This window comes from Cynocephalus volans, chromosome 8, assembly GCF_027409185.1.
Source record: "Cynocephalus volans isolate mCynVol1 chromosome 8, mCynVol1.pri, whole genome shotgun sequence".
NCBI lineage: Eukaryota > Metazoa > Chordata > Mammalia > Dermoptera > Cynocephalidae > Cynocephalus > Cynocephalus volans.
In genome coordinates this window covers 33,123,036-33,148,771 of record NC_084467.1, presented here as the reverse complement: position 1 = coordinate 33,148,771, position 25,736 = coordinate 33,123,036, and the positions used below count along the sequence as shown (strand labels likewise).

The following is a 25,736-nucleotide window of genomic DNA, read 5'->3' as shown; positions in this document are numbered from 1 at the left end:
CCTCTAGGGTTCTTCCTCTGCCCCAAAATTGGTTCCTGAGAGTGACCCGTTTCCCCAAATCTCCATTTCCTTGCTACCCTCAGAGACAAATACACAGGCCTTTTGTTTTTTATGGATTATACTGATTTTTTTTAATAGACATAGATAGGAAGTAAAATAAAACCAAGTATGAAATAGTTCTAAGTGTTGCTGAAGTTCTAGAGCCCTTATGTAGGTTGGAAATTGCGTGTCCAAACCACTGCTGGAAGTGGCAATACTCTGCTGCCCAGCTCCTCTGTTCTTAGGCACTTCTTGTGAAAATAGCACCCTAAATGAACAGATATCCTGGAGGAGGCCCAGCCAAGTGATGGAGCTGATAGAATTATGTTCACAGTTGTTTTCACAAGTTGGATGAAATCATTCCAGAGCCCTGGGTGCCACAGACCTGGCCTGGCCACTCCCATTATTGCAAGGCCTTTGGAGTTGGAGACAAAAATCAAAGCCCTCAGGGGAGGGAGGAAAGGGAGGGAAGGAGGAAACCTGGGGCACAGATTGCCTGTGTGTAACCAGGTAAATCTGAGACAAGCAGTGGGCTGGCCTCCTCCTGCCCAGGGCTGCACCACACTGCACTGTCAGGCTGATGTGCTTGGCCCTGTTTACTTAACTCCACAGCCGTGTTTGACCTGGAACAGCACACCCTCAACCTCCCAGCAGTCAGTAGCATCACCCACGTCCTCCGCTTCCTGGAGAAACTCTGCCACAACCTTCGTAGTGACAATCTGTTTGGCAACCAGCCCTTTACACAGACTCACTTGTCACTCACTGCTACAGAGTACAGCCACAGCCACGACAGGTACCTACCAGGTAGGAGCTGAGATGGGGTCTGGGCTTAGAGGGGGGGCAGGGCAAGCAACTTAGACCTGCAAGCCTGGCACCTACTATCCAGAGATCTGGTTTTCTGTTACCTTTGCCACATTTGGGACTTTTTTATTTCCTTTCATCTTTATTCTCTCTTCAGGAGTTTGTCTTCTATCTCTAGGATTTCCCTTCTTTCCTCTGGATACTTATCCCTAGAAAAAGGTGGTTCATGCTTCCCCTTCTGAGCTCCAGACTGCATGTGGGGCCACTGTGAAGTCCCAGTACACCTCCCAGTGTGAATCTGGCAGCAAAGCCCTAACATAAATCTCCCTTGCCAGCAGGAAGGTTTAGTTTCAGGCTACAGATTGAGAAATTTGCTCCCTGGTGATTGGTCATCCATTCTTTCCGTTGGCATGTGGCCCTAATTCTTCTAGCACTGCCAGTCTAGCAAGTCAATTCAAGTTCCTGCTGTTTTCTACCTAAGCTGGAAAATAACTTTCTTAGTTAACATACCAGACCCACAGTGAGAAAGTGGATGCCACGTGGCCGGATCAGTGACAAAGCACTTCCGAGAGAGGTTAAAGAGTGAATGGAACTCAGCATCTCTAATCTGGAGCCCAGGACACAGAACAAGAGGGAGGGAAGGAAAGCTCGGCCCAAACATAGCGAGGTAGGTCATTGTTAGGAGAGGAAGGAAAGGTACTTTAAAAGAGTCTTGCAGATTGTGTCCTGAGCAGAGGAGTGGAGAGGGGGTGCTGTCGGTGTGGGGTCTGTGCTGTCTGTTGTTGGGAGAGCACATCTGAAAGGTGCCCCATTCTGATCTTCTACACAAGTCTTGTTCCCATACTGCCTTCTCTGTTGTCTTTTCATCATAGTCTCAACAGAATCACTTCTGATAAAAGTGCTACTTCTAGAGAATGTGCTCAGGGAAGTGACCACTCACCTACTCTCCTTCCCCCCACCCCCATTTCTACTTCTGCACCCAAGTGAGCATTGCTTATATGATATGTAAGCAGGGCAAAAAGATACCTGATTTTCAAATACTCATTGTGGGGAGCCCAGACCCTCTGGTCCCTGCAGCCATATCTGTGGCCCTCTGGCTGATCCTTTTCTTCAGCAGTAACTTCTTACTGAACCTGCACTAGATTGTTTTCTTTCAGCATCAGAATCAATGAAAACAGAAAAAGGCATCCTTACTTGCAGTTAGATTGTTGCAGTGGGAGTCTGGACTGGGCCTGAAGGAGTTGGTACAGACAAAGGCAAGTTGTTAAATATTCCCAGCTTTGACATCCAAAACTGATCTGCATTTAGGTAATGGAAGTTAGGCCTACCCAGGATTCTCAAAGAATTGATACGTGAGAAGTGTAGTGTGCACATGAGTGTAGCTGCTAGAAAGAGATTTCTCAAAGAAATAGGAACTCAGAATTCTTAAATGGCATACTGTCATTAAGAACTGATAGAAACCGACTGGTAGCAGAATTCAGAGACTGGTAGCATTGTTCATTGTGAGTCTGCAGTCAGGAAGATCTTTTGGGATTGGGGCATGACCTTTCCTGCGAATTCAGTTCCAATTTACATCCCTCTGATTCAACTACCAGATAAGAGGAAGCAAGCTTTAACCAGACCCTTCTTGCCTCACCTACAAAGAAAAAGACAAGGACTAGGGACATCACATTCCACCAACGGCTGCCACCTTTTTCCCTTCCCCCATTTTCAGATAGATTGAGCCAACTCTTTGCACCCCACTGTGCTCTCTAAGCTCTTTATCTCGTAATGAGTGCTCAGCAACTTGTCTGCTCGCACCCTCATTTCTCTTTGCTTCCCGAAATGAGTGTTTTAACTATGCCCAGGCAAGCCAGAGCCTTGCCTAAACTTTTTCTCCTCTGTGCTTCTTAGATTTTCTTTTCTGCCTGCCTCCTTACTTACCCAACTGCCTTACTGACCCTTTGCCCCACCTCCGATCATTTGTCATTTGCTGCATTTTTTGATTACTTACCCATACCTCTGTGCTCCATTTTTTGATTACTTACCCAAACCTCTATCAAAAAGCTTGAGATCCAGAGCCATGACTGATACACAGGCCTCCTGAGTTTCAGCCCAGAGTTTTCTGTTTTGCTGCCTCTTGTTCCATTCAAAGAGGTACCTGGGAGCTAGCACCCTGGCAGTTCTTCCAAACTAGTCCCTGCTCTAACCCTGATTTTACTGATTTCCAGGTGAAATCTTTGTCCTGGGGAATAGTCTGGCCCGGTCCTTGGAGCCACACTCAGACACAATGGACTCCACTTTGAATCCCACCAACCTTGTCAGCACCTCCCAAAATCTTCGAGCTCCTGGGTACCGGCCCTTGCTTCCATCCTGTGGCCTCCCACCAAACACGGCCTCAGCTGTGCGCAGGCTGTGCTCCAAGGGTAAGCTTTCCAGAGTTCTGGTCCTCCAGCCCTCCCTCACTCTTTCCTTCCCTTCCTTCCTGAGCTCTAGGAGGCCAGTCAGGACCTAGCTCCATTGCCCCCTGCCTAGGGGTAGGACTGGGGGCTAGGCTTACTGTTGTGCCTGCCCAGGCACCTTGGAGGTAATTGGAGCTCTGGGATTGGCTTGAGAATGATAGAAACTAAGATCCAAAGTACTACAGATGAAAGGGAAGGATTCATTCATTTGTCCATTAGGCATTTATTCGAACGCCATCTGTGTTTAGCATGTGGCTACAAAAATCAATCACTTTTTGTCCTCAAGGTCTTGCAGGAGAGACACTTAAACAGATATTATAAAACACAGTCTTGAGTGCAATGACAGAAATATGCTGTTAGTAGAATGAAAACTGGAAGAAGGGACATCTAACCCAAGTTTGGTGTTAAAGGGAAGCTTCTTTAGGAAGTGACACCTTGTCTGAGACTGTATGAATGGCCATATCAGGAGCGGTAGAGGAGGAAGAGCTTTCCAAGAAGAGAGGACAATGTGAACAAGAGCAACGGGATAAGAAATAGTACAGATTGTACTGCATGCAGTTTGGTATTGCTAAAGCATAAAACATAATACTGGGACTTCAAAGAGAAAAGCATGGAAAGGTCAGGACTTATAGAAGAGATTAAGTAGCATGCTGAAGAGTTTGGAGTTGATTTTGTAGGCCATGTGAAGCTACCAAAGACTTTTAATTAGAGGCAAGCCATAAACCGATTTGTGTTTTAAATAGGTCATTGACTACTGTGTTGAGCATGGATTTGAGGAGGGACAAAACTAAAGAGACCACTTAGGAGGTTACTAGAGTGGGCCAGACCAGAAGTGATAAAGGCCTGGATTTAGGGCAGTAGTTAGAAGGTTTGGAGAAGAGAGAATGGATTTTAAAACAATTCACAAGGTAAATTTAGTCAGATTTGAGGATTGTGAGGAAGGAGGGAGTGGGGAATGTCTCCCAGGTTTCTAGATGTAGTGGCTGGATAGATGGTGGTGCTATTCACTAAGAGAGAAAACCAACCCTGGAAGAGAAGGAAGGGGAGGGAGCCCATGGGTCTTCTAGGTGACATTTAGCAGGCAGTGGTTTTACAGGTCTGATTCTCAGGGAAGAGTACTGAGCTAAAGTTAAATATTTAAAAGTCATCAGCATATAGATAATAGTTAAAACTGTAGGGTGGATTACACCCACTTCCCAGAAGAATGTGTAGAATGAAAAGAACAGTTTACCAAAGATGGAGTCCTGGGAACCAACAGAGTTCAAGAGGTGGGAACAGGAAGAAGAGCCTGCACCAAGGAGACAAAGGAACATTTAAAGGAGGAGAAACAGAAGAATTTGATATTGTGGTGGCCAGAGGTACGGAGAGTATTTTAAGGAGAGCACAGCACAACAAAGTTCCATAAAATAGGGACTGAGAAATACATTTATTGGATTTGCAATTAGTAGGTAGTTGGTGATCTTAGTAAGAGCAGCTTCGGTGGTGGCAGAGGGTGGCAAGGGAAGATTGCAGTGGGTGAGGATATCAAGGGGAGTTTGAGAAAAAAGAAAGATGGTATTGATAGGAACTGTAAGTTATAAGAAGGTCTTTTAGAGTGGGAGCACTTTGGGCATGTTTGTCAGCAGACAACCTGAGACTTCCAAGAAGAAGAAATTAAGAATACAGGAAAGAAGAGAAAGTAAGGTCTTGGAGTGGTGGGAAAGAATAAGGATCAAGGGTATAGACAGATGGATCAGTCTTAAGCCAGAAGAAGGCATGGTTTTCTTAACAATTGTATCCAGCAGTGAATAGAGAAAGGGCTGAGTAGAGAAGAGCTTCAGAGTGCTGAAAGAATGGACTAGTCATAAAGAAGATGGGAGAAAATAGATCAAGGAGAAGGGAATGGTTTGCAGGAAACATCAGGAGCCCAGCTATGCTTGGAGACTAGTTTGCCAGTTTGCAAGAACTATGGTTTTCTTCTGTGGCTCTTAGCAACCTAGATATGGGATGAGAAAAGACAGTGTGAGAATTAAGGTTTTATACCAAGCTAATAGGGCAAGAATGGGGAAATAGAGGGAGAGTATGTAAAGAAGTCAGTGGAGCTGGAGGGAGAGCACTTTACATCATTAACCACTAGATCTGTGTGGTGGGGGGGAAGGAAGCAAGGCTGAAGGGTGGGAGAGACTGAAAGTTTGATATGCTAAAGAACTTTGTGGTGTAATAGTTGTAGTGGAGTTGGAAAGATGGGAGGTTGTGGTCAGGGAGTGGGATATTTAAAATTCTGAAATGGATTTTTTCTAAGTGATGGCAAGAACCAGACAATGACCTGGGAAGTAGATACTTGAAGTTGAATAGAGGCGAAAGTCATTGGAGGCCTGTTAGTTGAATGGATTACCTCTGAGGGTTATGGCAGGAATTGGGATGAAACAGAAGGTAGTGAGCTTAAGTACCCAAAAGTCTTCATTTAACAAGGGGTAGAAACCCAGAGATCAGTAGACAATAGTACCAGGAAGAGCAGATGGTTGGGTACATGTTCAGCCTCTGAAGAACATGAGCTTTCATAGGAGGATAGTCTAGAAGTAGCAATGGGGAGCCTTGAAAATGCCACCTCGCCATGCCCACTCTGGCCTCCCCCAGCCCAGGGATGTGTGAGGTGTGAAAGAAGAAGACTCCATTAGCAAGGCCTGCAATGAAAAGAAGTGACTTCAGAGGAGAGAGCTTTCATGAAGGCTGAAACAGGGGAAGAAGTCTGTGGTGCCCCTTCCCCCACTTTAACCCCAGAGAGGTGGCAAAATGGAGTATAAAGAGCTCTCATGTAGAGAGAACTGAGAGCCGACTCTAGCCTCAGCCCCCTACCTTGAGAATTGGGTAAGTCATCTTACGTCTCAGGTCTTTCTCATGTGCAAAATATTCCTCGTGTGCAAAGTGGAGATGATGACATCAAGCTGGTCTTTCCATAGGAATATTAAAAGGATCAAATGAAAGAAAGGACATGGAATCATTTTGGAAACTAAATCATTCCCCAGGTATGAGGGAAGTTACTGTTATTTTTATCTTCCCCAAGGCCCTATTTCTGATAGGAGTACTTCGCGATAGGCTGCCTCTCATGGCACTTTCCTCCAGTAGTACTGTTGACTCCTGGGCATCTCCGCTCTTCCTCTGGAACACATCATGAGTCTCTCTGCCTGGTCATGGTCTAAGTCTCCTTTGACCCTGAAGAAATCCTTAAGGCTATGAGAGGATTCTATTTGATTGACCCTCAAATTGTTTGTCTCAAAGAATGTAGATGTCAAGTCTGTCCTTCTCTTATTAATCCAGGATGATTAGGCATGAGCTTGTTAGTCTGACCTCTTGAGGATGTGCCTCACCTGCCTTAGTCATTCTCAGACTGAGACAATCAACCTTCCTTGAAGAGCATCTGGCAACTGTACACATGAGGTAGTGGTGGGGAGAACCCTGGTTCAGGCCATCTGTAGAAATGGGAATAGAAGACAGAGACAGGGCACTAACTTGTCTCCTCTCTAGCCCTGTGGTCCTGGGCAAGTCACTTCACTGCTCTGAGCCTCAGTTCCTGAGCTGACAATGTGGGGATTCTTTATAATTTATTCAATAGTGTTCATAATATCAGACCACTTTTTCACCACTACCATCCTGGCACATGCTGCAGCTGTCCCTTGCCTGGATTATTATTTTTGGTGTTTTGCTTGGTTTTTGTTGTTATTTTTGTTTTGTTTTGTTTTGGCAGCTGACTGGTCCAGGGATAGAACCCTGGACCTTGGTGTTATTAGCACCATGCTCTAACCAACTGAGCTAACTAGCCAAACTGAATTATAATAGCTTCCTTTTTAACGTCTCCCTTGCTTCTATCCTTGCCCCCCTAAAGTCTGTTATCAATACAGAGTGAGAGTGATTATTTTCATTGTAAGTTGGTTCATGTCACTCCTCTGCTCAAAACCTAACAATTTCACTCAGAAAAGCCAATGGTTTTCAATGGCATATAAGATCCTCTGTTATCTGCACCATCACTTCCCTCCTCCCCCTCAACACACACACACCTCTCTCAGATATTATGTCTCACCACTTTCTCCCACATTCACCCTGCTTCGGCACATCAGCCCTCCTGCTAAACCTTAAACATGCCAATTGCTCTTCTGCCTCAGGTCTTTGTTCAAATGTCATCACTTCAGAGATATCCCTCCTGACTGCCATATAAATTAGCACATTCTCATCACCTGCCCTCATGGAGTTTATATTCTAATGGAAATAGACTAATAGACAAACACATAAATATATAATAGTTTCATATATGTGGATTGTCTTAGTCTATTCAGGCTGCTACAACAAAGTACTGTAAACTGGGTGACAATATAAACAACAGAAATTTATTTCTCACAATTCTGAAGGCTAGGAAGTCTTCTAAGATCAAGGCACCAGCATATTTGGTGTCTGATGAGGACCCACTTCCTGGTACATAGATGGTTGTCTTCTCACTATAACCTTACATGGGCAAAGGGGTGAGGGACCTCTCTCAGGCCTCTTTTATAAAAATACTCATTCATGAGGGCTGTGCCCCAAGGTCCCACCTACTAATACCATCACCCTGGGGGTTAGGATTTCAACATTCAAATTTGGGGGGACACAAATACTATTAATACACACACTATCATATATGTGTGTGTATATATGATTCCTAGCCCATGATCAGAGTAATTAGCTAAGATGGTCCAAGAAGGACACATTCATGCATATACATTCTCTCCCCATATCTTCTCTCTACTCTCCAGAGTCTCTGCAGTTGGTTTCTCTCTTAGCATCACAGTGGACTTTTAGGGAAGGGAGAAGTGACTGGCTCACAGAGCTCCTTCCAACTTCCTGTCTACTGACACATCTAAAAAGCCATCAGGATTTCTATGGCTCTATTCACCCCTGCTTGCTCTAGCACACTTCTTCCCTGGTCTGGTCAATGCCTGACTACAAGCTTGGAAGACAATATGCTAGAATCTCTTCCCCAGAAAGCAAGGGCTGGGCTGGGCTGGGCCAGGCCAGGCAAGGTGTGCTTTGACTTTTAGACTTGGGACCCAGAATGAAGAAAAACGGGAAGAGATTCTTAGCTTTTGCAGGAGATAGAAAGTAGGCCCTCTACTTTCATAAGTGTATTTTAGCTCTACCACTAGGAGCTCATGTGGCAGGGCCTTTCCAGGTGCTAAGGATATAGACATGAGCAAGGCAAGGTCCTTGCCTCGATAGAGACGGTCTGATCAGGGAGACACACACAAGTAACCATTATATATGATCATTCATTCACTTAACAACGTTTGAACATCTACTGTAGTGAACCAGGCACTCTTTTATGTGTTGGGGACATAGCAGGGAACAAGATAGAGATTACATTTTATAGGGAGGAGACAGATAATAAACATAAAATAAATGAATGCATGGAATTATTTTAGGTAGTGATATGCACTATGGAAAAAGAAAAAACTAGGGTAATTGGATTCAGAGTGACTTTGGGAAGAATTGAGTACTTTTAGGAGGAGATCAGGGAAGGCCTCTCTGAGGAATCAATATTTGAGATGAGACCCAAATGTTGAGAAGGAGTCAGGTATGAAAAGATCTGGAAAAAGAGCATTTGAGACAGGAAATCACAAGTCAAAGGATAAAAAGCTTGGCCTATTCAAGAAATAGGAAGAAGGCTAGTGTGTCTGAAGCATGGCGAGTAAGGGGCAGGTTGCAGGGAGAGTTCGAAGTGTAAAATGAGGCCAGAGGTAAGAAGCACCAGATGATGGAGTCCCTCGTAGACCATGGTAAGGAGTTCAGATTTCATTTCATGTGCAGCGGGAGGCCATTGCATTGAGTTTTTAGAGATTGACATGCTTCAATTACTGCTTTTTAAAGGTTCCTTTGGCTGTTTTATGGAGAACATGTTACTAGGGTAATGTGATGGGTGGAAATGTGTATAGAATGAGCTGTAACCAAGAGATACACTAAATGCTTTCTGAGACCATGTATTTCAGTATTAGACCAGAAAAGTTTCATAAGGGAGCTGGTCCTTGAAGCTAAGACCTGCTTAGCTAAGTTAAGAGTTTGCCAGAAGAAAAGGAGAAATAGAAGGGAAAGAAGGAGGCACATTCCAGGCAAAGGTAAGAGATCTGTGGCAGGTGATGATCAAAACAAGAGATCCCAAATAGCATGGGGGAAATGGGAGGAGCTATATTTCAGCCAAGATTGAAATAAATGCTCTAAGCAGAGGATTAAATTAACATTGAGATTCCTGGCAGCCAAGGCAAAAACTTGTCTTTTTGCCTTAGTGTATCTGGCTATAGCAAGGTCAGCTATTCTCCAGGCCTTGGAAGAAGACTACTACGTTTTTTTCTCCCTCTGCCCCAAAGATTTGATTCTAGTTTACCTAGCTACCAGAAATGTTCCCCAGAGCCAAGGCAAAAGCAGCCCCACCCACAGCCCCCCACTGAACCCAAGTAGTCCTCTTTCCTCATTGGTACCTCTGTCTCAGGTGTAGGCTCAATCACAGCCTCAATGCACAGTTCCTTCTGACCATTTCCAGAAATCAGTTCTACCCTTGAAAAACAAAGATTCGACTTTCCCTTTGTGGAAAAACTCTCCTCCCCAGGCTTCTCCCAGTTCCTCTACTCATGCTCTAGCACCATTGTGAGCATTGCCTGTAAGGCCATGGAGATGTGCCAAGGTAGAACGGTGGGGTTTAGAAACCAGTCCGCACCCATTATGGTAGGTGCCCTCTTATCCTGCAGGGTCGGATCGATACCTGGAAAGCCGAGATGCCTCTCGACTGAGTGGCCAGGACCCCTCCTCATGGACAGTCGAGGACGTGATGCAGTTTATCCGGGAAGCTGATCCTCAGCTTGGATCCCATGCTGACCTCTTTCGCAAACACGTAGGTGCACCTGCCTGATCTTTCCCATGTTCATTGGGAGTTTTGCTTCTGCACCTTGTAGACTCTTAAAGGGCATGGGCTATATATTTGTTCCACGTCTCCTAAAACTGAAAAGAAGAGACACTGTAAAAATTTAGAAACAGAATCTTGGGTCTCAAACAGACTTCACTGGGCACTGTATTCAACTCACTCTTTTATTATAGAATCTGATTCAGCCACATTCCTCTTGGGTTTGTGGCCTGGGAGCTCAGTTGCAGGGACAGGGATCTCAACCTCTCTTCCCAGGAGTGCTTGCTCTCTCATCTGCCTGCCTTGGCATGAGAATCAGGAGTCTCAGCACAAGTGAAAGAGCCCCTTGCCAAGTGACTCCCACCTCTCCAATCTCATCAGTCCCCATCATCTACTTGCCCTACCATGAGCCTCTAACATGTCTTCAAGTGACCATTTGGCTCCATGGCCCAGGGATTGCTCCTGATCACCTGTTGTGGCCATGCTCCTGATTTGGGGCTCAAACCTGCGTCCTGGTTACCCCTGCTGTTTGGTGCTATTCTCCCTATGGGCACTCAGAACAAGTCTGCTACCTTTCATTGATCATTTCAGTCTTTCACACCAGATGGGTTTGCAGAGGGGCTTTTAGACCAGGTCTGAAGGTCTCACAGCTGCTCAGGAAGTGCCCACTTTGTGCCTAGCTCACACAGAGGGGTCTCTGCTGCTCAGGAAAGATGATGACTCAGAATAACAGTTGAGGGTCAAAAAACAGCTTGTGACAATATAAAAACAGCTATACTGACTGGAGAGGCTTCCTGGAAGAGGCAGAGTTGAGCTGGGTCTTAGATGTTTGAGAGAGTGGAGAAACTGCCTCTCCGGCAGAGAAAGGAAAATGGTACAAATGTGTGAAGAGCCTAACCTGGTGGGTTCAGCATTAGATGTCTGGGGAAGAGGGATGCTTAGGGACAAAAGGTGAGGCAAATAGGTAGGCCTCAGTGTCACAGCAGGTTGACTGGACTCCATGTGGTTGGCACATCCATGGGTGGCCTTTAATCAGAACCTGGGGTGGTTGGACCAGCCAGGCCTCTGATGGCACCTCCCCCTCCACTTCTGCCCACCTCCCACTCCCCCAGGAGATCGATGGCAAGGCCCTGCTTCTGCTGCGCAGTGACGTGATGATGAAGTACATGGGTCTGAAGCTGGGGCCCGCACTCAAACTCTGCTACCACATTGACCGGCTGAAGCAGGGCAAGTTCTGAATGGGGAGACACAGCCTAGACAACTGAGCAGTCAAGCGGATGGGGGCATTCTTCTCCCAGGAAGGAGGGCCAGGCGCCTCAGCAGATTTCTGGGCCACCTCAGGACTCCAGGAGGCTATGTGGAGCTGCCCCTACTACCCCTTCCTGCCATGATATGTCCTTCCGTGAAGGACTGAGGAAGGGAGAGTGTGGGGCCCAGGGCTGGCGCTGCTCTTTCCCTCAGCCCTGCCGCAGCTCTGAGGTCCCCCTCTATTTATTTCTCAAGCCTGGCCAGCTTCTCACTAGGACTTCAGACTGAATACCTTCCAAGTGATGGAGAACATGGCTAGCCCTGGGCCTCGGAAGACAGGGCCCAAACTGATACTTCTGCCCAGTCCCCTCACCACCTCCTGGGTTTGGTGTGGCACCCCATTGCCCCACAGCTTCTGACTTCTCACCAGATGCCCAGACTCCAAACTCATGGTGCAAACTTCTACCTTTTTTAAAAAAAGATCTTTTCTTATTGTTAATTTATTGTTTCTGGCACTTGGGCAAACCCTCTAATTAATACTCCTCTCACACCAGACAGTGGGTTTCAGGAGGTGGGAGACTGCCCTGCCCTGGTCCCAGAGAGGCCCTCTCCAGATAGGTGTGGCCCCTTTTAAGAGGAGACTACCCTAGAGCACTTCCTCCTTGGAATGGACAGACCCATAAAACCTCGACCACATCAGTCAGCAGAGGGAGGAAGGCATCCCTGTCACTTTCCTTTCTCTTTCCCACCAGGCTCTTTTGCAGCCCGGACCTCATCTGTAAGAATGGGAGTCCCCAGCACAGCTCCTTGCCCTAGCCAGAACTGCTGCCGAAGAAGATTGGGCCCAATGATTTTAGGCCAAGAATGCCCTAAGGTAGATGGGAGGGAAGGGTCTCCAGGTCGGAGTTGGTTCTACGCACTCCACTGTCCATATGCTTCCTTATAAGCAAGTCAGCAGGACAGCTGCTCCCACTGCCATCTGGTCTAATTTTATGTTGATTTGTTTATAAATAAAAACCAGTATAGATGCCAGTGTCTTTTTTATCAGGTGACAGCCAAATCACTGTGCATTCAACGAGCAGGTCACACCCCTTCTCTTGGTCTTAGTTTTCCCATATATAAAATGTGGAGCTTGGACAAGATGATCCCTAAGAGTCCTTCTAATTCCAGCAATTGCTGAAGAACAGGCTGTCTTCCAGATTCCCACTGGGGCCCCAGAATGATGTAGGCCCCCTGGAAAAACAGCACATCAATCCAGTCCCTGCCCTCCGAGGGCTTCCCTCTGATGCAGCTAGAGAGCAGTGAGTGCAGCAGCTATGCAAAGCCACAGTGGAAAGGAGCAGTATTAGGGTCAGCAACTCCAAGAAGCTCAGTGTCTGGGTTCGTCCTCATCCTCGTGGCATGAAGAGAGATGTAGGCCAGCCCAGCCAGGTCTGCACTGTGCCCCGTGCACTGGCCAAGAGCCAGGCACTCAAGTCCAGGGCCACACATCCCTGTGTATACTGAGGGTGTGGGGTTCACAGGAGGAGGAGGAAAAGGTATAGGGGGCACCTGATAATAACAACTAACACTTCTGTATCACTTACTATGAGCCACATGAACTGCTCTACATGAATGAGAATTATCTCAGTTAATCTTTGCAACAAACCCATTTCATAGATGAGGAAACTTAAATTCAGGTCACAGAGGCAAGAAGTGCCAAAGAATGCATTTGAAGAGAAGTAATCTGTAAGGCCAAGGTTCTAGCTAGCCCACCTTTTTGCCATGAAGCTTTGGGTGGGTCATTTCCCTTCTTTGGGCCAATCTGACTATGGGGGGCTTAGAAAAGGAGACTTCCGAGGGTCCTGCCAGCTCTCACCAGTGACTAGTTCTGATATCATGACTAACTTATATCTTTTCCACTTGATCATTGTAGGGTTCTAACCACAGTTACCATGAAACAGTCAGGGTCAAGGCTGCCACCAGAAGAGGTCCCCATCTTCCATAAACTTCTGGACATTGGGGTCTGATAGGCGGTGCTGTTCACACAGGGTACTCCCAAAGAGGACCTTACTGAACCCTAACAACGAACTTCTGGATGCTTCTAAGCCAAGAGACACAGGGACTGAAGGTAACACTGGTGTATATAGTTAGGCCAGACACACTGCAAGACCAGACCTGTGGAGCAAAATGACACCCACCCACCTTACCCTCTTGTCAGCAAGAGTATATTACTTACTAATGAACATTTTTTTTTTGAGGGTTTATTGTGCTGAATTGTTTACGTACATTATCTTGTTTAAACCTCACAACAACCCTGTAGGATAACTATTATATTCCCCCATTTTACAGGTGGGGAAACTAAAGTTTAGAGAGGTTAAGTTACTCACCCAAAACTCCATAGCTAATAAGGGGTGCAGTATATCATACTGCCTGCAGTTTCTGTCAGGGGGCCTTTGTCTTAGATCCAACTAACCATTCAGACTGAAGACTCCCACACGCTACACTGGGCATGGCACTCACTTTAAGGCTGTCAGACATGAAACAGCATGCCAGCAGGACAGCATAAAGCAGTCCTCTTCAGTGGGGGAGGGTAGGCATCAGGACCTATTCTCCTTGGTTGCCCAGGTACAAGGGAATGAGACATATCAGGGAGAAGTTGGGTTCACCTTGGCTTAGAAGCATCATGCCCCAAGGGAGCTATCTTTTTGAACAACTCCATAAGCACAGATAGCTTCTAGGGTCCCTGCAGGGGACATGCCCAGTTGAGTCACTGCACTCAGGAAGCCCAAATGGCTTTTTTTTTTTTTTTAAGATGACCGGATCTTAACCCTTGACTTGGTGTTGTCAGCACCATGCTCTCCCAAGTGACCTAACTGGCCGTCCCTATATAGGGATCCGAACCCATGACCTTGGTGTTATCAGCACCACACTCTCCCAAGTGAGCTATGGGCCAGCCCCTTCAAATGGCTTTTTAGCAAGTGTTTATAGTTCGTACATAGAACTCCAAGTCAAGATAATTTACAATTAGGGGTCATTTTTACCATAAGTAATGTTGCCTTGAAACAATTAATGTTCCACTTTTATCTGATTTCCAGGAGAATAGAAAGGTAACCAAATGTCAAGTCCTACAGGAAGAGAGAGGATTTGTTAATCCCTTACCCATACTGCTCTAGCCTTTGGGTCAGAATTTAATGTTTTTAAGAAAAACAAAAACATAAAAATCCTCAACTATTGAAATTCTTTCACAAAACCAAGTCTTCTACTAGTGAGCCAGTCATCAAAAGCAGTTAAAGTGGCCTCAGGCAGGCCCAGTGCACACATGCTGCAATGCAGGAGAGACCACTCCGTGGACCTAGCAGCCCATGATGTGGAAAGGCATATGGGGAAGCGGGATTGGGGGACAGAGGCTACATGGCATCAGCTTCATGTGCCCACTCAGCACTGTGACAGGGAGGTGACACTGACTCCGTGCTGAGGAGATCAGGAGGAACACGCCAAGCACTTCAGGAGATAACAAGTGAGTCTAGGCTCCATTTAGGGCTGAATCCAAGGAAGGATGAGGAATTTTTCTGGAACCCTGTGCCCCCTCTCCTCTTTGGCTCCTTCCTGCCTGCTGGCCATGCAGTCCATGTCATCACTTCACTCTAGCTCCATTGTCGAGGCTGTCAGTCCTGAGCAAGAGGGTCTGCAGCACTCCTCATTGACATCTTTGTGCAGCTCGCTGAGATCCTTCTCTGGGATGTGGCACTGGGGGCCAAGTGGACACTGTTCCTGAGATGCCACAGTCCCTCACTGGGAAAAGCCAGAAGGTGATTTGCCCTCTTTGTTATGACCAAAGCCAAAAAAAGCCAGACACTCCACTCATGCCAGCCCTCAGCTGTTTGCAGCCTTTACCCAAATACTCACCCCAAGTCACTGGATCTGGTCTTGCCACCATGCTCCATCAGGGAAGCTCCACAGCTTCAAACCTCCAGCCTAGGGACAATCACAGCCGGGACAGCCAAGCACCACAATTGTGCATTTGTACCTGTGATACTAAAGCCATGCAGATGCTCATAGAGGCCAGCAACCAGCAATGCCCCAGGTACAGACACTAGGCCGGAGCCACTCGAGTCACAAAGATACCGTGTGGGTGGTTGGGTCTGGCCCCTGTCAAAAGTCAGGGGAATCTAGGGGCAGTCGGTGGTATGCTAGAGGAGGGCTCACAACTGCAGCAGGACTGACCTGGGTCCCAGAACCTCAAAGGCTGTTTCTATCAACTCTCCTCCCCAGTTTGTCTTATTAGCATCCTTGTCTTCTCCCATATATGGCTGAGCCCATTCCCCTTCCCTGTCCCTCTGCCCCTTGGCTGGCCTCCCTGGGCAATGAGCACTATGATATGACTATGATATAGGAGTGGGGGCGAAGAGGGGAGTTAGACACTGCTCTCTGATGTGGTTTCAGGGATCGTGGCATGTGGGCCATCAAGTGGACATGTTCCAGATGACATGGAAAGAGGCATTCCACAGCATCTCTCTGCCCCTCATCTTTGGGCCCACCCTCACATTCATAAAAGACTTTAAATTTGAAGGTTTTTGCCGTCAATGCCAAATGAGGTTTGTCAGTAAGGTCACAGACATCTGGCGAGATTACAAGGGGCTGCCTTGTCCCACAACTCTGAATCCATGGCTGCCACCTTCCTGGGCTGCCTGCAAAGCACCTGTACTTTATTTATTTATTTATTTGTCAGTTTGCCAATAAGGGGATCCAAACCCTTGGCCTTGGTATTATCAGCACCACACTCTAATCAAGTGAGCTAACTGGCCAGCCCAGCACCTATACTTCCTAATACTGTTAGAAAGCCCGAGGTGCTATAAATAGCCCTATTACATTGCAATGCATTTCTGTATTTAAAAGATGATTTTGTAAGTATATTTAGTGCTTACAATGAAAGACAATTTTTACTCCTACCACGAGAAAGAAGTGGAATTGATGTTCACCTCACATGAGGCTGTTTGTTAAAGGCTCCAGAGAAATATGAGATACAGTGGCTTAAAGAGATTACCAGTAAGCATGGGGGAAGTTTTGGCACTCAAATCAGTTTGGAAAAGTTCATGCAGAGCAGACACGTGACAGCAAGGCCTCTAAAGGATGCCTATGGTTGTGTTCATGTGTTTCCTCTGTCAGGGCGCCTCTCCTGCCTACAACTCAGCATGACTTGACTTAAACCACTTCAAAACAGCTGCAGCCTCAGCTGTCCAGCTGCTATGAGATCTTCTGATGGATGGCAGAATCGAGAAAGGCTCGAAGGAGCAGAGGGGAAGCATGGATCACTTAAGGCCATAGTTCCATAATTCTCAGAGCTGAGTCAGACCTGGAGTGGTGGTGGGGAACAAGGGGAGGGCATCTGGCAGTCTCCCCCAGAGCCTCGCACTGCCATCATCTGGTGCCTGGGGCCTCGTCCCATACTGTAGTCTCTGCTCGAGTTCCCCGTCCAAATTTCTGCCTCACTTCCTACAGGAAACAAAAATTCAGTAACATCTTCAGAATGGCTGCTCACAAAGAAGGCAGGCTTCTCTACGCTGTCAAACAGCTTCCTCGCTCCCCACAACCAGGGCTTCAAAAAGCAGTGTGGGAAAATGCTGCCTCCCATCTGCATAATGAAAACCACTTACCAAAGTCCCCCACCTACCCAAGAACAGATTTCTGTACTAATAAAGGATGTAACACCCACGTCTTTGTTCCTGTCAAACAGCAGGTAACAACCTTATCCTTCAGAAGAGATGGCAATGCTTGGCCTATTTTTCAGGGTTCTTCTGGACAGCAACTTCCATCTGTAGCATAGAGAAGGTCCTGATGTTAGGGAGCCCTGGAACCCACCACCATGTGTGTTCTGATCCATCCTAAGAACAGCTGGGCTGTTAATGCTCAGTGGAACCTGAGATTGGTGACCAAAAAGGGAGATGGAGGCTTTAGGCAGTGGGTTGAAAGAGGTGGCAACTTGTGACCTTTGTGGGCACTGGGGCTTGGAGAGACATTACAGAGGGAGGATATGTATCTTCAGCCCTTGGATTCTGAAAGTTTCCCAGAGGGAGTCCCATGGCCAAGTTGCATGGTGGGTGGGTTGCTGTCTCTGCTTACAGTGTGTGGTGGGGTCCACAGGGAGTGGGAGAGGACCCCACCACAACCCTGCCTGCCTGAGGCTGGCCAAGAAGGCATTGTTGACCCTCATGAGATCACAGTGGTAGTTTTGCAGGCCCCGCCCACTTCCTATAACTTTGGTTATTGCTGCCTTTGTGCCAAGCCCCCAAGTCCCCTGGGAGCTGCTAGCTAGGGGTCAAGGGGCTGTGAGAGCTTGGGGCTGGCACGTCCCATGTTCCTCCAGGAGCCATCAGGACATGAAGGTCATAGGTCTCCCTTTTCCTCCTATTCTTGTTTGCCCTGAATGCCCCCACCCCAGTTGTGGTGGCCCCCAGGCCCTGACTGCCTTGAGAATCCAGTCTGAAAAGATGCAGGCTGGTGGTACCTACCACCCAAACTGGAGGCTGGGTGTGTGGGGGTGAGTGGAGGGCCTGGCATATGTACATATGTGCACAGCTCAGGAGTGGTGGGAGTGCAAGGGCCCAGCTCTAACACTCATTCTGCGCCTACTCACTTCTGCTCTCTGGACCAAAGTTGCAGGACTCAGTCTAGACTCAGGAGTACTTACTCAGGGCCCAAGAGCCTCCTCAAATTATATGCATATACACGAAGGCCATTTTTTCCGGGGAGGAGCCATAGCTTTTGTCAGAGTGCCACAAAGAACCTCTGCTCTAAAACTCACTGACCCAACCCTGACTAGTTTCAGAGCCTCTGCTGATCTCACACGGGCTTTAGTCGAGGAAGAGAGAAGCAGCAATGGGGCCACTGGCCAGTCCTCAGAATCCTGAGTTACGGCCTCTTCTCCAAAAGGCCCTCATTCAAGGTTTTTCTGCTGGCTGGTGGCAGTAATAATCTTCCAGTGCGTAGGAAGCCCTGAGGGCACCTGGGAGTCCCTAGCCTGTGGACTGGGGAGAGAGAACAGGACCCCTGGGGACACTGAAAGAGAGTCCTGAGTTCTGGTTTCTTCTGCCCTATTTTGGGCAAATCCCTTCAGCCTTCCCACAGGCTCTGTTGTCAGGCTCAGTACTACCTGACTCCTCTTTCCTGTCCTAGGCCTCAGGCAAGTGGCAGGCCCCTTCCTGCTGTCCCTCTGCCCTCCCTCCCTCTTTCTGGCCCTGCCCAGCTCTGCCAATCTGTGAGCCTCCTAGAAGCTTTGGCCCCCCTAAATCCCCTGGGAGGCCCTGGGCCAAGTGGAGGGTCCAGGGCCCTGGGAGGAGCAGCCAGCAGTAAGGAATCCTGGAATCCCTTCCGAGGGAGACTCTTCCCTTGTCCCCCGGGAAGAGTAGCACAAACATAGGTGGAGTCCCTCATGGAGCCCCCAGGCAAGCAGCCCCCACCAGGGCTTTCCCCAGAAGAGTCCCTGCCTGAGGACTCGGGCCTTGAGGAGGCTCCCAGCATGCACACCCTCTATGTGGGCCACCTGAACCCCCAGTTTTCAGTGCCCGTGCTCACCTGCCTGCTGCGAGACACCCTGGAGCGGCTAGAGCTGCCGGTGGCACGGGAGCACATCGAGGTGGTGAGGCGGCCACAGAAAGCCTATGCATTGGTGCAGGTGGCCACCCACAAGGCCACCCTGGCCTCCCTCCCTTGGCGCCTGCACAAGGCCTTGGAGGAGCACCTGATCCTCAAGGAGCTTGCAGCCCGGGGGAAGGAGCTGGTGTTGAAAGAGAAGTTAAACCACAGAGAGGTAAGTGGGACATTCCCCAAACAATCCCCAAAGCCTCACGGGGATGAGGGGTGGGGAAGGGAGGCGAGACCTGGGTGTGGATGGCCTGCAGAGTGGAGAGAGGGGTGTCCTTGAGGAGCCAGGGACAAACCTGCAGACTCGGAGGCTGCTACTCAAATGACTAGGGCCTGAAGCTGGTACTACGCCTTTCACTGGGAGGGGCACTGACCTTTACAGTTTGCCTCCAGCCTGGAAGCTTGTGTGAAGAAAGGCTGTAGGGCAGGACTCCTCCATGGGTCCTTTTGCACTCCAGCCTCTGGGCTTGGGAGGTTATAGGATACACAGGGGTTGGCGACCACTAAGGCCCACTCTGCCAGGAGTAAGGCAGAAACTAAAGGCCCGGGTCCTGCCCTCAAGGAGCCCCTCTTCTGTGAGCACAGCCAAATACAGCAGTCACAAAGCGGCAAGGTGGCTGTGCTCAGAGCTGTGGGAGGGCCCAGCAGGGCCCTACTGCTCTCTGGGGACAAATTTTCAGGAGAAATGAAATCCAGGCACTAGGGAGGACATCCAGGGAGAGGGACACAGCATAGGCCAAAAAACAGGGGTGAAGGGGATTATTTCATCGCAGAAAGGCAAGCTGTTTGGTATCCCTGGAGCTCAGGCTGAAGGCTGCAGGGGGTACTGAGGAAGGAAGCTGCGCCAGAGGATAGGAGCTAGGTCACCAAGGGCTGTAGACCAAGGCAGATCAAGGCTAAAAGCCTGGAAGGTGACTCCGTGAGACTGGTCATCTTGGTTTTTCTTTTTCTTTTGAGAAAAAACCATGGTGTTTAAACTTGCAGAACAAAATAGCTCTGTGACTTACATTTCAACACGTGATTTCATGTCTCTAACAGTTCTATCCTGTTTCTGAGATGGACACATTTGCCTTCTCTGGGGAGCTGCAGGGCTTGTATGGGTGTGCCCTCATCTCTGTGCCCAGTCACCCTGAGCTCCCAGCAGCAGGGAGCCAGGAAAGGGTTGAGGGGGGTGACAATCTGGCATGTATTTAGGGTCAGTGAGGAGGATGGATGAGAAGAAAAGAGCCTATAGGCAGGGAGACCAGTGAGGGGCTGACTGATGAGGCCCAGACTAGGAAAGTGGCCATGAGGATACTCAGGCCCAAAACCCTTGAACAGAGGAGGATCTGTGGAAGTGGACTCAGAAGGGGCAGAGGAAAGTTGAGATTCAGAAGGACTTTTCATTAGTCGAAAAAGTGATAGGCAAGGGTTTCAGGAAGATCAGAAGGGATGGGATCTCTGGGTGCCCCTCTCAATTCAGGGACCTGCAGCTCTATCACAGGGGACCTCAGGGTGCTGAGGTACCTCCTGGAGTGATTCCATCCTGGGCCTCAAAGGACTATCTGTAACCCAAGTGGAAAAAGACACCCACAGGTGTCCCAGCATCCAGCCCTGGGAAGAAGAAATCTCCCTTTGTCCACCCAGCATCCCACAACCCCTCTAGGAAAGAGCCCAGCCCATTGGAGAAGGAGCAGTACTCTGAACTCTTGATCCAGCAGGATAAAGCAGTAGCTGCAGGAGGGTGGGCAGAATTGGACCCCTCATCCTGGGAGGAGGCATCAGGATGCCCATGGGGGCTGGACCCCAGGCAGGTGTGCAGTTGGAGGTTCTGCCAATCTATCTCTCAAGGTCAGGCTTCTGCCTGAGCCCATACACCCCACTTTGACCCCTACCCCAGCAGGAAGAGGACAGTGGCCTCAGCCCTGGGTCTGGCCTCCCCCAGCCTGCCTGGCCTGCAGACCCCTTGCCTAACCGGCTCCAGACCCAGCGGTGGCAGAGCTCCCGGAGCCGGCCCAGTGGTGTGTGCTCTGACAGTGCCATTGTGCACCAGGAGATTGTGGGCCTGGAGCGGCTCTTCCAGGGAGCCTTCCTGGGCAGTGAGACACGCAACATGGAGTTCAAGCGGGGCAGTGGCGAGTACTTGAGCCTGGCCTTCAAGCACCATGTGCGGCGCTACGTGTGCGCCTTCCTCAACAGCGACGGTGGCAGCCTGCTGGTGGGCATTGAGGACAGCGGCCTAGTGCAGGGCATCCACTGCAGCCACCGTGATGAGGACCGCACACGCCTGCTGGTGGACTCCATCCTGCAGGGCTTCAAGCCCCAGGTCTTTCCCAATGCCTACACCCTCACCTTCATCCCTGTGATCAGCACCTCCACGGCCAGCGTCTCCCTTAAGGTGGGCCTGTGGGACAGGAAGGCCTCTGGGTCTGCTTTGTCATCCATCATCACAGCAAGACAACGGCCCCTGCTACTCTGCCCAGCAGTGCTGGGGTGGGGAGCAATGGAGTGGGGGGCTGGGGGTGGCCCCTGCGCCCAGCCCCGTCAGCCTGCCCTGAGGAGCAAACTGGGTGGGCGTGGGGGCTGCCAACTGTCAGGGGCAGCACCTGCCAAAGCCACTGTTGCCCTTCCAAAGGTGATCCGCCTGACCGTGCACACCCCCAAGGCACAGAGCCAGCCACAGCTCTACCAGACGGACCAAGGGGAGGTATTCCTGCGGCGTGAGGGGAGCATCCAGGGCCCACTGTCGGCAAGCGCCATCCAGGAGTGGTGCCTGCAGGTAAGGAGGCTGAGGCCCCAGCCCTTCAGCCACTCACTGAGCAGCCCTGGCAAACCTCACGTTTCCCTGGGCCCCGAATCACCCTATGAGTAATCGGAAGGGCGTGGACTAAAATAACCTGGTGGGAGGGAGAGGCCCAAGCACCCTCCTGTTAGAGATCTATATCCCACCTTCCAAGCTGCCTGAAACCCGCCCCCAGCCCACCTACCCCCTACTGCCCCCCCACCCCCACCTTGGGTCATTAAAGCATTCAATCCTTGAGTGGCTAAGGGAGTGGGGAGATTAGAATACAGGGAAGTTACAAGAAAACCAGAGGACTGGACTGCACTTTAGGGGAGACCCCCAAAACGGGGTAGGGGAGTGCTAGACACAGCCCCAAGGAAAAACCTTTTCAAGAGGGGAACATCAGTTGGTGGAAAAACAGAGCAGGTGAGGGAGGCTGACAGAGTGGGGAAAGGATGTGGCCAGGGTTCGGCATGGTGGCAGCTTCCCTCCAGACCCCAGAGCTGTTTGGTCAGAGGTTGCAGCAAGGCCAAGGGACTCAGCTTCCCCACCTAGCTGGGAGGTACCCCAGACTCTCTGGGTCTTGCCTTCCTCCATCAGTTCAACCCCAGGTGGAGGATGGACAGGCCTGAGGTAATGTCAGCTCGGCCATCTGTTTCTATGATGTCCCCCAGAAGTGGATGGGAGAGCTGGACGATCTGAAGGAGAAGGTGAAGGTGTTGACGGTGGAGAAGGAGCAGCTCCAGCAGCAGCTGCAGCGGCCCTGGCCCATCTCCTGCACCTGCTGTGTCCTGTGATGGCCCCAGTGAGCAGGGAGGACAGTGCAGCGCTCTCCACAGGGAGATGCAGCGATTTCCTATTTGAATCTAAGTCTTACCAATAAAACCCATCTGGGCTGCTCAGTGGTGGACAGGAGCTCTATTCCAACACCGCACACAGCCAGTGCCCACATGGCTTCTACCCTCAGCAGATCCCAGTCCATGTGGCTAAGAAACTGCTCTCAGCACGACCCCCAAGGAATCTTACTCTCAGAAAAAAATTGTAAAAAACTTGGCCAGAGTTACTCTAGGGCTGAGCTGTAAGGGTCTGTCCCTCTTCCTAAAATGCTCATTTTTCCCAGGCTGGGGTCTATGACTCCAGTTGGCTAGACAGTGCCAGAAAAGAATTTGTCATCCTGGAAAAGCCCCTCCCAGATGGTGAGGCATAGTTGGTAACTGTGGTTACAGGGCAAACAGGCCACCCTGCAGCCCCCAACCCTGACTTGCTGGAACTTTGGATTACCAATGCTCCTTAATAAATTAAATGCTCCTGGGGCAAGAATGGTTATTTCTAGTACACTTGGTCTGCCGGTTAGATGCTACTGGGTCGAGTCCCAATCCCAGCTCACTTCTGTCCAGGAGACAGAGCCAGCCCTGGGCTCCTACCACACAAAGCTTTGGGGGAAAGAAGCCTGGATGGCCAGGCTCCAGTCCAGCTCTATCTTAAAGACCAGGTGCCTTGGGGCAAAGTGCTTGCCTCTTTGCTTCAGTTCTTCACTCCTAAGATAGTGACAATGGGCAGGGGCAAAGGCATTTTGTCCTCAGGCCAGTGTCCTGTGTCTCTGCCGGCCATGACACAGGAAGGGTCTGACTTCCATTCCAAGCCCCCTCCAGCCACTGGAGAGGATTCCTGCTCTGGCCGTTTCCCTCGCCATCTCCAGCTGAGCCAGAGACTGGAAAGCCAGAGTCTGATCATGCTGTGCCTGTGTTCAAAGCTCTCCAAGCTCCCCACCACACCAAGAGCAAAGCCCAAACAGTGACCTACACAGTTCTCCACGGCCTAGCCCATCTGGCCTTGAGTCCTCCCCCTGCACAAGCCGTTCCAGCTGTACTGACTAACTTGTTTCAGGAGCACTCCTACCTCAGGGTCTTTGCCCTGGCTGCTCCTCCTGCCTGGAACACTCTTCCTCTAGCTAGCTGCATGACTCAGATTTCCTCTCCTCTCCACCTTCAAATGTGTGTTCAGCTTGCCTACCCACCGTTTTAAATTATACGCTCCCCTGTGTTTCCACTCCCTCCCTTTCCGCGTCCATCTTTTTGCTCCATAGCACTGTTACCCTCTGTAGGTTTTATTTGGTGTTTCCCTGATTAAAGCACATGCTCCAGGGGCAGGGATTTGGGTCTGTGTTGTTCACTGCTGTATGTTCAGAACCTAAAAGTACAGCTGGCATGTGGTAGATACCTAATACCTGCTGATAAAACAATCAAGGACACTCCTAAATTTTGGGTCTGAACCACCAGAAAATGATGGAAGCTTGTTAAACAGGGCATTTCACATTACTGAGGTTCCATGGCACACACTTCAGTAGATCCCCTCTCACTTCTTTGGTCTAGAGGCCCATGGCCACATCCATGGTGTAGACAGAAGAGAACAGCTTTGGAACCCCAACGCCTCCATTCACCAGCAAGGCAACATCTCCTAGAACTGCACTGAGACCTGGTTTTCCCAGGTATCAACCAGGATACAACCCCTGCCTTGGCTACCACTCACATGGGTTATAGGAATCAAACGTGGTAACAGATGCATGTATCATGACAGGTTCCCAGACTCCTGTTACTCACCCACTGAGCTGCCCCAGGGTCACTAAGACTGCTTGAGAACTACACAAATAAAGAATTCTTTACTCAGGAAGTCAGAGGAGCAGCATTTCTGAACACCTTCCACATCCCAGGCACCAGGCTAAATGCTAGTCCAGGCATCATAATCCTCAGAAATTTTTTTTTTGGGGGAAATAGCCAGTTTCTACAAAGGCAAGGTGAAGACCGGCTTTAGTTCAGCTGCTCCAGACTGCTGAGAACCTGCCTGGATCTCCTGGAAGTTTATTATAAGGACACAGGAGAAATATGACCGGGTTTCCTCCCCACAGGGAGAAGCCTCCAGGCACTGGTCAGCAGACACTGGGCTTGGAAGGTCACCCTCCTGTGCAGCCTAGCTTTGGCCCCTGTGCCTGGTACTGTTCTGTCTGCTACAGCCTGGGTGGTGGAGCAGGTTGGGCTTCTCAAGCCCTGGAGAGCCATTTGGGGTCTCAGCAGGGTTATGCGAGCATCCAGCACTTGACAATTGGCCAGTTGAGGCCATCTTAAAGGCGGGGCAGAAACAAGACTGTGAGGAGGCTTTTTCAAACCACTCCACCACTAACCAAGTCGTCCCTGTTGGAGGGAGCTGTCCCCAATGAGTATGTCACACCCTCAGTTGGGGAATGGTTTTTTAAAAAATTGAAGACTGTGTGATGGGGCCACCAGGTTGGAACGGTGTTAGAATTATGCTCAATCAGCCACATTCACAGTACCAAGACAAGTGTGAAGAGCTGTGTAAGTGAAGCTGTTTATTTCAGTCTGTGAGAAACAGAGGTACACAACAGCAGCTGGCTTTGGTCAGGAAGCAAGACACTGGCTTCCAGGCCTCAAGGGTGACAGTGGCCTTGGACTAATGAGCAGGAGGATAAAAGCGAACCAAATTCTTTTCTGGATCTCTCTATCGTAGGAGCTGGGCCAAATGCTGAGAAACATTTTCCTCTTCAACCCCCCATTTCTCAAATTTCAGTGAGTCAAGGCTGATACCACTGATAAACACGCCAGTCTGAGATCTGAGACCCTGCTCAGCCACACCTTGCTGAGGAGCCGGCTCGTCCGTAAGTAGGTGTGTTCAGTGGCCAGAGGATGGGTGGGCGCCAACATCACCAACACCTCACCATTTCATTTTGGAGGAAAAACAACTCGAGACAGTGACCTTTGACTCAGAAGGCTGAGGGTGGAGGGACAGCTGAGGGATAAAACAATCCTGTGGCAGACACAGTCTTTGGTCTGCCACTCCCTGGCTAGGCATGTGAGGTCCCCAAGTCCAGTGCCCGGCAGAGGAAAGGACTTCCTTCAAAAACAACATGTTT

At 49.4% G+C, this 25,736-nt stretch overlaps 2 protein-coding genes and 1 non-coding gene across 18 annotated transcripts in view; 2 read left to right on the top strand and 1 right to left on the bottom strand.

Moving 5' to 3' along the window:
* Positions 1-12,454, top strand: part of SCMH1 (Scm polycomb group protein homolog 1) — a 178,164-nt gene extending 165,710 nt beyond the window's left edge. For 12 of the 16 annotated variants that reach the window (XM_063103800.1, XM_063103794.1, XM_063103801.1 and 9 more), the window contains 5 exons: positions 652-843; positions 3,051-3,245; positions 10,028-10,170; positions 11,292-11,406; positions 12,180-12,454. In XM_063103800.1, the coding sequence (XP_062959870.1) occupies positions 652-843; positions 3,051-3,245; positions 10,028-10,170; positions 11,292-11,406; positions 12,180-12,373 (839 nt within the window). In that variant the 3' untranslated portion in view covers positions 12,374-12,454. Of the gene's footprint in view, positions 1-651; positions 844-3,050; positions 3,246-10,027; positions 10,171-11,291 lie in introns of all 16 variants that reach the window. The other 4 variants (XM_063103803.1, XM_063103802.1, XM_063103795.1 and 1 more) reach the window with 3 other exon arrangements.
* Positions 7,007-7,080, bottom strand: TRNAI-AAU (transfer RNA isoleucine (anticodon AAU)). The gene has a single exon. It is a non-coding gene; the product is annotated as a tRNA-Ile (tRNA).
* Positions 12,455-18,838: 6,384 nt separating the features above from the next.
* SLFNL1 (schlafen like 1) lies at positions 18,839-22,608 on the top strand. The gene is made up of 4 exons (XM_063105738.1): positions 18,839-19,216; positions 21,083-21,427; positions 21,665-21,808; positions 22,486-22,608. The coding sequence occupies exons 1-4, from the start codon at positions 18,839-18,841 to the stop codon at positions 22,606-22,608; spliced, it is 990 nt and encodes a 329-aa protein (XP_062961808.1).
* Positions 22,609-25,736: the final 3,128 nt, after the last annotated feature.

Bases quoted from the DNA above. Each gene is read 5' to 3' on its own strand.
- SLFNL1 (XM_063105738.1), top strand. From the start codon at position 18,839: ATGGAGCCCCCAGGCAAGCAGCCCCCACCAGGGCTTTCCCCAGAAGAG. The intron at 21,428-21,664 runs GTGGGCCTGTGG...GCCCTTCCAAAG, and splicing joins CGGCCAGCGTCTCCCTTAAG to GTGATCCGCCTGACCGTGCA. The intron at 21,809-22,485 runs GTAAGGAGGCTG...GATGTCCCCCAG, and splicing joins TCCAGGAGTGGTGCCTGCAG to AAGTGGATGGGAGAGCTGGA.